This window comes from Rhipicephalus microplus, chromosome 3 (assembly GCF_043290135.1).
Source record: "Rhipicephalus microplus isolate Deutch F79 chromosome 3, USDA_Rmic, whole genome shotgun sequence".
Classification (NCBI taxonomy): Eukaryota; Metazoa; Arthropoda; class Arachnida; order Ixodida; family Ixodidae; genus Rhipicephalus; species Rhipicephalus microplus.
The window spans coordinates 127,972,666-127,984,678 of NC_134702.1; the positions used below are offsets into that span (position 1 = coordinate 127,972,666).

Below are 12,013 nucleotides of genomic sequence, written 5' to 3' on the forward strand. Positions count from 1 at the left end.
TCGCTGCCGAGTATTCATTAGTTGTAATGAATTCTTTTTCGAAATTCCGACTGTCTCCCAAGACCAGCAGTTTTGCAGAATGCATCATTAAGTACTATTTTTGAAGCATTCTTAAGCACTACCTTTCGTTTAGATACGCAGTCTTGTACGAAATCAACAGTTGTGTTCTACAGCAGTTGTTCAAGTACACTGGACATCACATTTTCCGTGGAAAAGCTGTATTCATTACCAGTTTTTCTGTTACAAATGCAAAAAAAAAATCTCAGAAGGTACTGTTACACCTTGTGCCATTGACAATAATATCTGGAGATTTAGGTCCAGGAACCAATTCTCATAGTGTTCGCAAACGGTTTAGTATCAAATGCGAAGCGTTCCTAAGCATACTTCGGCGGCTTTGAGTCTATCTATTCATCTATCTATCTATCTATCTATCTATCTATCTATCTATCTATCTCTATCTATCTATCTATCTATCTATCTTTCTATCTATCTATCTATCTATCTATCTATCTGTCTATCTATCTATCTCTATCTATCTATCTATCTATCTCTATCTATCTATCTAACTATCTGTCTATCTATCTAACCGCCAACGACATTTAGCTTTTCTGCCTGTCTCAATACTAGTATCGATACAAAACTTGGTATGTCATAACATGGATGCATGATGAGCATAATTGACTAGTCATAACATGAAAATCAAGACGACAAGTATGTCATGATTTAAATTTCGTGGTCTTGCTGCTCTTGCGGTGGTTTCATTCACATGGCCTTTTGCAAAGCTCAAATGGTATGTGTGACATGACTGCCTAGAGAACATATTGACAGATCCTAACGAGGAAGCCGTGACAGGCATCTCATGATTTTCATGTTATGACTAGTTATCACTGCAAGCCACGCTCATGGTGCGCTCGCAGTCGTTTCACTAGCTTCACATGTGCCCAATTCGGTGCTACGTGACGTCAATGAATACCGAATGTATATGACGGCAAACCTAATCATGATATCCGTGTCATGAAAAAATTGGCTACATTCTACGCCTATATCTCCAGCTCCACATATAGTAAATTTTGAGTCACGTGACCTGAATATACGACAAAGGTAAATGACACGTCTAAACAAGATAATCATGATATGCGTGTCATGTGAAACAAGATCGCATGCTACGATCATAGCATGCTCGCGGCCATTTCGCTAGCCCCACATATACCAAACTTGGTATCAAGTGACGTGAATAGACGACTAAGGTAAACGACACGTCCAAACATGGTAATCTAGATATGCGTGTCATATAAAACATGACTATCTGCTACACCTTAGTGTTCTCGTTGCCGTTTCACTCGCAGCATATATACGAAATTCGGTAATACGGTACGTGCATGCACCACGAAGGTAAATGTCACATCCTAATATCATAATCTTGATATGCGTGTCATGTGAAACATGATTCTATGCTATGCTCATAGCATGCTCATGGGCGTTTCTCTAGCTCCACCTATACTTAATTTGGAATCAGGTGACGAGAATAGGCGACGAATTTGAATGACACGTCCAAACACGATAATAATGTTATGCGTGTCATGTAAAACATGACTACCTGTTACACTGATAACGTGCTCGTGGCAGTTTCACTCACTGCATATATACAAAATTTGCTAATACGTGATATTGATGGACGACGAAGGTAAATGTCACGTCCAAATAGCATAATTGTGATATTCGTGTCTTGTGAAACATGATTACAGTCTACGCTTATAGCGTGCTCACGGCCGTTTTGGTAGCTCCAGATATACACAATTTGGTATTACGTGATGTGAACAGAAAGGTGAATGACACTTCCAAAGATGATAATAGTTAATTTCTTCCTCCTCGGCTAGCTTCTACACTACCAAAGAAGGGAAGGTGTTTGAGGTTCGGAATGCACGCCCCTCGATGACCCGAGCACCCAGTGTCAGCGCGAAGGAAGAACCGTAGTTCGGTGAATAGACGCTTTAATGTAACACTCAGGCGTCTGCCCGGGTCCAAGCCCAAATCTCCGCTCTGTTTTTCTCAACCAAACACCCTCTTTCTAACTCTCGGTTGAACAAAGGGTCTCCACACAAGCCAATAACTCGTGTGGGCTCGCATCACCATAACCAATCGGAAAAACACTTTCATACCAGGCACCGCATTGCAAACAAGCACGTTAAAAATATAATGTGCGAAAATATAAGTTCTACGCATGCCACACTCTCTTCCATGCCAGGCCAACCTCTGTCAGTAGCCATTCTCACGCTCGAGATCCGCCAGCTCTCTCAATAAACGTGGCGTCGTCGAGGCTTCCTCAAGAGCGGTGAGTACGCAGTCAGGCTCTGTGCGCTGACAAGGTATGCATGCGACAGGGAGGCACCCGCCATCCTGCAACACACCGTAATGAATGATAGAGGGGGAGGATAAGCTTGTCTACGTGCCGCCACTAGGTCTCGGTCATCCGAGTGGTCGCGCGCCTGTTTCATTCTCAATGGCACACGTGCATGCCAACATGACTTACTCAGATGACCAGGTTTGACCTGATTCCTGCAAGACGTGCTTCCGATTAAGCTTTCCCCTTTAGTCCCAAACTGGGGGCAACCTTAACAGCTCTACCCGTGAACCACATGAAAGACGATGCCTCCATGTTCGAATGCGCGGGGCCTCCGCATTCGCTTTCGCAGACCCGATCAGCGTCGTCAGTTGACGCGTCGGCTACTCCTCCGCACTCTGCAGCAGCCGCATTAGTTGCGCTACACACAGCACGCCGCTGATGGGTGCCTCGTACAAACTATATTCATGGCATGGAAGTCACGCACGGCCTAATTTACGTCCACCTAACAACGTTGTTCTCATATTAAGTGACATATCAGCCTCATCATTCGTGCTTCGCATATGATCGATTCCCACAGTACGTGCGATCTGCCAATTTTTCGCACAGCTGGGTCAGAGTTTCCTGTTCATACATTGTAGTTTAGATCACGCCAAAAAAAATAAAAGACAATTTTTTTCAGCTCTACAAAAAACTTCAGATGTTGCACGCATAACGGTCTTCAGATTGCAGGTATCAGAGAATTAGTGATTTGGTAGGGTAAGTAGCATTGCAGACACGCAAAAATTCAGCGCGTGACCACAACATGATTTGGAAAAAAAACGTACAACGACCCTAAGCTTTGTTGTCTTTTGCGTTATGTAACTCTGCTTGCGTGTGAATTCGTAGCAATAATGGCATGTTGTACACATGTGTCATAAGGAGAAGCACAAATATATAATGCTATATAGTTAATTAAAATAAAATAAATAAATGCTTAACACTATATAACCTGTTTACCACGGGGAACTAAGCCAACAATTGCGTATCAAAGGGCACGACCTCCTTTGCTTGCTTCTGGCATCTTCCTTCTAAATATTTCCCACCAGTCCCTTTATGCATGATCGGCCCACCGAGTGGCTCCTAGCAATCTAGCAATCAATGTGTGAATTTTCCTTCCGGAATGTTTCGTTAGGTATTAGTGTGAAGCTAACAAGTATCTATACACAATTTAAGGAGGAAAGTGCATGCCATATACGATCTTCCCTCTGATGAGGGTGCATAATGGAGCCATGGAATGGTTATAGTACATATTGGTTTAGTGCCGGACAGTTTTTGATGTCCGTAAAGCAAGCGAAGAGCAATTTTCTCATCCAAGACAAAATAACAACAATTGCTTTTGGTGGTGGCTTAGAGTTTGCAGAAATCATAAAGCTTCACCGTAGGCACTCTTAAATGTGGCCTAAAAAGAGAATTAAAAATAGTAAAACCAGGGTCAACTCACAGTGGTCATTGTATGCTTTTATCTTAGAGGCGAGTTGCTTGTCCACAGGAGGCGTCGCGCCATACATTGTCATAGCTTTGATGTAGTCTTCCAATGCACGCTTTTTTCGTGATTCATGCAAGTATAATTGTTCTCTACTGTAGGAAAGCTGTAAATAAACAAGCCATAATTGCTCGCGGGTCATGTCAAGCCTAGATACCGGGGAAAAAAGTTTTGACGCGTAAAATAGCTGAGACACCCAAACTTTGGCGCAAACAGTAAACAGTATCAATTTTTATTTTCACCATTTGTGGGCTCAACCAGAATTTCTGCAAAAAAAACTGGATTTTACAGAAACTTAAGTCAGGAAACGATTAGGGTCTTTATCGCCATTAATAACGTGCAGGTACACCCATACTAGTTTCATATTGACTATACTAATTTACAAAACAAAGATGAATGACCACATGCCCAAGGTTTTCTTTGTTTTCCTTGTCTTCAATATTTGTTGGTTTATTTCTTATTATGAAGAATTGTATAAAAAGAGATGCATCGTACTTAAATCTTTCTTACTCGTCGTCGCCTGAAGTAACTTTCAGAATTTGGCTGTTTCCTTCGTCACGCATACTTTCGTGCAACTGCGAATATTTTTTAAACTTAATCACCATTCTTGGAACAATCGCTGATCACATTTCACAGACAAAGTATTGTGTGCTGCGTAGGCTCATGTATGTTTCATTTAGGATTTTAGCTGGACGAACAATATATGCCAACAAATGCACCAACACAAACAAGTCAAGCCTCATTGTTTAGGTGCAATGAAAATGCCTGTGTACGGGGACAGCAACATTTGGGAAAGCCTGACATGGCACGCTGAGAATGAAAGCAGGACAACTTATCTAAAAGTCATGTCGTTTCCTCAGCGTCCGAAGTCCTGTCTGCCAGCTCTACATCACTTCTCAGGGTTATCTTTTCGCCTGGCATTGCTCAGACTCTGTGGTTATCATCTTGGTGATTTATTCTTGGGTATCAATCACTACTTCTCAATGAAATATTGATTTTGTTTTAGTGTAGTCACAACCAGAGAGTTTGTGTTGAAGATATACAGGGGAATGCCATCGTTCGCTTTAGCGCTATCCCTGCCCGACTACGCCTAGATACTCATACGGAAACCACGCATGGCTCTACGAATACATTTTCCCTTTTACATCATTCCTAAAGAAGTCTGGGACCGATAACCCTTAATTTTGTTTCCAGAAGGAGAAAAAAAGTACGTGTATTTCTCGCACTAAGAGCTCCACCCATCTCTTAGTATATTTTGTTATACCAGGATTCCGTGCCACGCTTAAGGGCTGCATGTTGGCCGCTGGAGTTCTACACTCTTTCTAGTATTAACCTTCTGTAACTCGACTTGTCTGCGCTGAGTTGCGCTCAGGAGCCTGATATTTCGAGAGTTGTGTTTACTCTGCATTCCACTCTTCTTAATTATATGGAAGCCGCAATTTGATCAGTGCCGCAAATTTTCTATATGTTGCTTTCAAATCCTTCACGAAGATGACATTCTGACCAGTATTCTTTTTTTATTGGGGAACTCTGCAGAGGCATTTTGAAAATGACAAAAACATTTAGATATTTTCATTCAATGAAGACATCTACAAAGGCTACTCAAGCTCGAATGCTTTACAGCCAGCAGCTTCACGATGATATGTAATACCCCTTTCACACGTGGCAACTTAAGTGCACTTTCAAGGAGTGTACTAATGCTCACAATTGCCATTTGGGCGGTTCGATGCTACACGTGAAAGCGAGGTGTACTTTGGAAATGATGATGTGGCAATTGTCTGTTTGTAGCGGAACATATATTTGGTACTTTTGCGACCATGTCTCATCGTCGGACCACGTTGTCTTCGCTGAAGTAGCACAAGTGGCACATGCCATCTTAAACGACAAGACAACGAATGGCCTACACATGTGCAAGTGCGCCTTGAGGTAAACAACGAACGCGATGGACGCCGCCATTGCAGAGCCTGTGCTGCTGCATCCCCCTAGCGGATATGGCCGCAAACTGGCTGAGGGTGAGGGCAGCAAGGATGTTTCTTGAGTTATGACTTGTTTTAATACATATCAGTATCTGTTATAACGACAACAATAGTTAAAAATGGTAAGAGTTTCACTTTAGGCAACAGCCTATTCTGTGCAAGCCACTGGCAATGAGGCTACACACTTCGTGGCAGCAAAGTGTGTTTGGGGAACACACTTTCCGGCAAGTGTTCTTCTCAGCCAGTGTTACTTAACTCGCTCGTGTGGCAGCGCGCGAATGACACTCGCGGCTAAGTGCACTCGCTCTAAGTGCACCTAAGTTGCCACGTGTGACAGGGGTATAAAACTCCGAAGTCATACACAGACTAGGTGCGAATGAATAGTGATGTTTTTTGCTAGACTTTTGAAATCAATAGCATTGCGTAAATATTGAGCTTAACACTGACTTCAGGCCTACATTGTAGCCCAAAATTTTTAGCCCCCCTAGCGGCTCTATCTACATGAAGTGCAGTATTTTCTCGAGGTCGCATAATAATTCTCCAAGAAGCTGCGGTGAAATTTCACTGCTAAAGCGAAAAATGTACAGAGTTGCATATGTTTCCTCTCCATAACCATACAACTTCCTGATTACCGACGGTGCATATCATAACGACGCTGTTGGTAAGAGCCACAAATTGTCGTGATTGATATAATTTGATATACGGGGTTTAACGTTCCAAGCCATCATTTAAATATGAGAGACCAAGCCGTTGAGGGCTCCGGAAATTTCGACCATTTGGGTCTCTTTAACGTGCGGCGAAATTGGAGCACACGGGCATACACCAACAAATCGTCATGCGGTCTTGCCCTCTTTGCTATACGATGTTATGCAGGGACAGACTCACTTACTTTAATAACCCTCTTCTTGTTCAGAAAGTCTTTTTCGCCGAATTCAATAGAAAGCACAACATGAATTCCGAGGTCGAGAGAGCCGCGCACCATTATCTCAACCGGTTCGACTTTCGTCAATCTCGTCTCGTTCAATAGATCCAAGTTGAGTGACCTCATCCATTCGACGAGATACTGGGTCTGGGATGAAAGTATATCAAGAGATCAAACAATTCACAATTTTATGGCACATTTCGCGTTGTATCTCAATGCACCTCGCATTAGTATAGTTAACATGAACAATCGGAGAGACGCAGCTCTGTAGGCTCTGTATAGGAGACAACTAACATGTTCCAAGGTGACATCCGGCGAGCTGGTCCACGCTTACCTGATCGACTATGGGAACACAAACATCCTTTTTACTCAGTCAAGCACTCAAAGTGCGGTGTTTGTGCGTGTAGTCTAACTAGTTTCCATTTTTTGAGCGAAATCGGAATTCCGCTTCTCAGAAAATTTAACGTCTTATAAAAAAGTGATTCTGGCATATATACTTGTGTAGGTTTGCGCGACAAATAAAAGTAATATTATTGCTATAGCTAATATATAGACAATCTTGGTTGGATTTCGCCGCCAGCATCAGCGTCGATGTGACGTGCCGTATATGTATACGTATCTATATATATGAAAAAGCAAGAAAAAAAGAAATCAGGAAAAAAATATACTCCAGCGCACACAATCGAACGTGGTACCTCGGCGTCGTGAATGCGAGGCGACTGAGCTACCGAAGGATACCTCTTTCAACGTGCAGACGGCAAGCTATTTACACCTATCACTTACTGCTGTTGGTGGGCTTCTCGGGGGCAAACTATCGTGTTTTCAGCATTATCAGCAAAATGACGCATTGAGCTCGCGGGGCCACTTATCTATCACGTGTACCTTGGCCAACGGAAAGGAGGGGAGTGGAGGATCTATCACGCGCCCTTATCTCGAAGTGGGAGGGAGGGAAGGATCGTACGTCTCGACTGGTTTGGACTTCACCTGCAACGATGCTGTTGTGGTTACCGGGCACACAAAGGTCACTTCAATCATTGCAGTCTCCGTTTTCGATAAGCGTGGGCTTTTCAGACACAGCGATGTAACAACGGAGGCGCTTAGTCGCGTTCATCCGTACCTGTGAGTACGTTTCGTGCGTCATTTGTGCGAGAGAAACGTGGGGCATCTTTTGATCTGCTTGCCGTTCTGCGTGTGACCTTCTAATTTGTTGCAATTGCGTTCATTGCTTCGCCTTTGCGTGAACACTTGGACTTTTCTGTTATGACGCTCCTATTTGCACTCTCGCAACTTACACTCTGAAGAGATATTGTAAGATTGTACAGCCATTATGAGATTGTGCATAATAGATGTATAATGTACACATGTAAAATAATCTTTCACGATAAGAAGAGCTCAGAGTTGCCACTTGTTTGTGCTGTACATGTTCTTTAACACCGTACACCTAATTTACGTTCTTGTGTTTACAATTGTGAATGCACTAGCCCAGTACTGAATTCAAGCTACTGCCCAGGGGGCAAAGCCACTACAGCATGAATGCAAGTACGCAAGATATCAACTATATAAAATCCGGTGACATGCTAGGAATATTGATTTCACGCAAGAAAGTTGGAGAACGCAGCATGTGACAGATGTTCAGCTTTTAGTCAATGGTTCAAAGACGTATCGATACCTTCGGGCAAGTTGAGAAGCTGCCCGCATATTGGGGGCTCAATGGGGGACCAGCGCTGGATAGGTGGCACGCCGAAATATAGCACCTGGCGGAGATTAGCGACACAACTCAGCCTCTCGCGCACGCATGACCGACTGCAGTGTACCCACAGAGAAATATACTTTACAAAAAATGGCCACTGGAGCCTTTTTGCAGCCCAGCTGAAAAATGGTCTGACAAAGCACTAGATGACGTACCCATCCACGCTTTTACCTCTTTGTTAAGACATGTATTAGGCTCCTCAGGAGGACATTGAATACCAAATTTCGGCATCATTTTTTGAAAGAAGAAATCCTAATAATTTGTGCACTTTTTCACATCCGCACTACATCATGTTTCGCTGACGACATTTATGCATCACAACAAACAACAGTAAAGTATGACTAGGAAGTGTGGCCTTTCTGCATTTGTTTTGCCCAAAGAGGCACATTCATTTGGTTTAGATGTACTTTACTTGTATTCCCTTTGTGGAAGCATGGGTGTGTAGGCTAGTCGTAATGGGCACTCACTTTCAGAGTATGAGGGTACGGGTTCAAACCCCAACATCGAAAAGAAAAAAGAATGCTATTTTATTTATGCTGAAGACATTATCGCGTCTGACCAGCCGCTTGTGTCGCTGAAAGCAGCGCAGTAGCTGGGCCGCGTGGCCCTACGGGAATATCCACTCTCAGTATATTTCTCTATGGTGCACCACTCTGAGAGCAGGCTCGTGCGCCGCTGCCGCGCTTCAATTTGGAACGAACTGCTCGAAAAGCCATTGCGCCAGTAATACTGTACTGTAGTTTCGAAAAATAAATTTGTTTTAAGGCTACTCTCACATAAACAGTACTAAGAAACGGAGAGAAGCCCTGCAAAGCGGACTGCGTCTATGCGTATAGTATCGAAAAGACAGTGTTGTGCTGTGATGGCAGCTCCTTCTTCCTCATTTTCTGGTTGCGTGCTGGGTATGAGGCTAATTCTAGTGCTGGCTGACATGCCCCCATTTATAAGTTCATGCTGCGACGATTCCATACTGCCAAAATCTGCAGTAAACGAAACAAAAGCAGAGTAGAAGGAAGCTGCGTCAATCTTTTTCTGGCATCATTTCCACGTCCTGTCCGCGGTTTGTATGCACGGGGACGTTGATCAAGCAAACCTCCGTAGTAGCATAGCACGTGTGGTTTCGCACTGTTATTCTTGAGGGTGCGGTTACGATTAGCTACCACAGTCGCCTCACTTCAATGGGGGCAAAATGTAAAAATAACATCATGAACCAAGGTATATGTGCGAATAGAAGAACCACAAGTGGTCACAGTATTGATACGCACTTTACAGCGTTCCTCAAACTGATATCTTGTTTGGCACATGAAAGCCTAGTGATTATCGATGTCGAACTGACACCTTCATTTGAGGACGACACAGGAAAGCTAAAAAATTTCAACTGCGTTATTCGGCAACCTGAGAAACGTGTGAAAAACGAAGACATTTGATACTTCTCTAACAAGGCATACATTCCGATGTTACTTAGCCACGGCAGCCAGTGAGAAAACGCTTACCGCATCGGCTGGCCCCAGAAAACTGAGCATCGAGTAGTCCATTGCTTTGTTCAAAGCAAGAAATTTGTATTTTGCCCAAATTAAGCTAAAATGAGGCATCTCTGTATCGAGTCTTCACCGCAAGAGTATGTTTTATAACAGCGTAGAGGCGTAGATGAACGTGGCCTCGCCAAGTCTTGTGGACAAGACTGCTTTCATTTATAAGCAACTGTTCACCAAAAAATATATATATATATATATATATATATTTATATACTACCTGCCTATCGTATCACTCACTTCACGCGGTGGCATTGAAGTTTGGTTATGGTGGTGATATAGATGAAGGCATAAAAACTTAGTTCGTCCTAAAGTGCACGACTCAGCGCTCAGCAGGCCAGATGAAAAAAAATACATAGGCCGTATGTTGCTTAATACTCTTGTTTTATTTCCGGCAAAACGCCGTTCAAAACTCAACTATTTGGCCAGGGTTTCCACTGGTGGCTGTCTTCACTATCGAATAATTATAGCAGACACGTGCCGTTCGTCAGACAGGAGAGTGAAAGCAGAGTTTTGCTCGCCTGACCAGTTGGTTGCAACGCCGCTTCCTTTTTCTACGTCCTCCCTCTTTTTATATAAGGTTGCACTAAAATACGCAGCACTACCGCCAGCGCCGTTTGGTTTTCTTACGGCGAAGCGCGCACCCACCGCCTCTACCAGCGCGTGCTCTCACCGCCAAGGTGGTCGTGGAAACTCCAGTGCTGGTTCCCTATGAAGACGCTGGCTACACTGCGATGCTCATTGACTGACGTAAGCCAGCACTTTCGTAGAAGCAGATACGTTTGTTTTAGTGCCACGATACACAAGCTGCAGTGATATCAACTGCACATCATAAGAAGCTGTCGTAAGACTCTTCATGGAATCCTCGACAACAGCTTGAGGAGGCACAGACCAGTGAAGTTTTTGTTATTGATTAAATAGTCGTTGGCAAGTAATACTGCGCGAGTTGGCGTTGTCCGGACATGGCATTGGTATAGGGCAGTTTCGTTCCATAGATTTAGGCACTGTATGGCTTTTTAATAGAATACTTGCAGATTGCCTGGAATTTATTCCAGCTCGATCTGCGATTTTTGTTTTTGATATCATCAGAAACTGGCGTCTATCCAGAACGCCACCTTCACCAGCACTGTGTTTTTCATGACGCGAACTTTTCACAATGTTGTGTGAAGATTTCCGTAGTCTAGACTAATATAAACTACAAATCACCTGTGGTACCTACATACACACCATCGAAGGAGGTATGTAGGTATGTGCGCACAAGTATGTGGAATTGTCTTGATGAACTACACGAGGAATCCGTGAAGTTATTCATTTCATAACCTGTCACTAATATTCGCCATGAAGTCCTGTCTTCCTGTGCCATTTTGTTTTTGATTTTGACAGGACTTATATGATGGCCATGACAACGCCATGATGAAGGTGGCTCTGTAGATAGAAATGGTGAAAGTGTGTATTGTTGGCTTAGAAATACTTCGCAATTAAAATGCCGATGGGGCTTCTAGTGTTTTAATTGCGAATCATTTCTTAGCGAAATTCCGCGACTTTGATCGTATCTATCTATCTATCTATCTATCTATCTATCTATCTATCTATCTATCTATCTATCTATCTATCTATCTATCTATCTATCTATCTATCTATCTATCTATCTATCTATCTATCTATCTATCTATCTAGCCAAGCATGTGTTTGTAGCTCTTGTAACGGTTTCGATTATGTTATCGGTACCAAAACTTGTATGGCATAACATAACTATATGACGAGCATAAGCGACTAGTCATAGCATGAAAATGATAATATCCATGTCATGAATGTCATGACTTATATTTCATGGTGTTGCTACTGTTGCAGTGGTCGTAACACTGGTATGGTATGATATGACTTTATGGCGAACATAAGTGACAGACCCTAACGTAGGAACCATAGCATGCTTGTCATGGTAAACATGACTACATGCTATGCCCATT

General features: G+C 43.0%; 2 protein-coding genes across 5 annotated transcripts in view; one reads left to right on the top strand and one right to left on the bottom strand.

Moving 5' to 3' along the window:
• The window catches only part of LOC142803344 (uncharacterized), a 52,304-nt gene extending 44,737 nt beyond the window's left edge, over positions 1-7,567 (bottom strand). For 2 of the 4 annotated variants that reach the window (XM_075888459.1, XM_075888458.1), the window contains exons 1-3: positions 7,460-7,547; positions 6,732-6,911; positions 3,825-3,972 (exon numbers count right to left, since the gene is read on the bottom strand). In XM_075888459.1, coding sequence (XP_075744574.1) covers positions 3,825-3,972; positions 6,732-6,890 — 307 coding nt within the window. In that variant the 5' untranslated portion in view covers positions 6,891-6,911; positions 7,460-7,547. Of the gene's footprint in view, positions 1-3,824; positions 3,973-6,731; positions 6,912-7,442 lie in introns of all 4 variants that reach the window. The other 2 variants (XM_075888461.1, XM_075888460.1) reach the window with 2 other exon arrangements.
• A 174-nt stretch (positions 7,568-7,741) lies between these two features.
• The window catches only part of LOC142803917 (neprilysin-21-like), a 130,499-nt gene continuing 126,227 nt past the window's right edge, over positions 7,742-12,013 (top strand). Inside the window, exons 1-2 of the mRNA XM_075890210.1 lie at positions 7,742-7,883; positions 10,646-10,796. Coding sequence (XP_075746325.1) covers positions 10,758-10,796 — 39 coding nt within the window. The 5' untranslated portion in view covers positions 7,742-7,883; positions 10,646-10,757. The remainder of the gene's footprint in view (positions 7,884-10,645; positions 10,797-12,013) is intronic.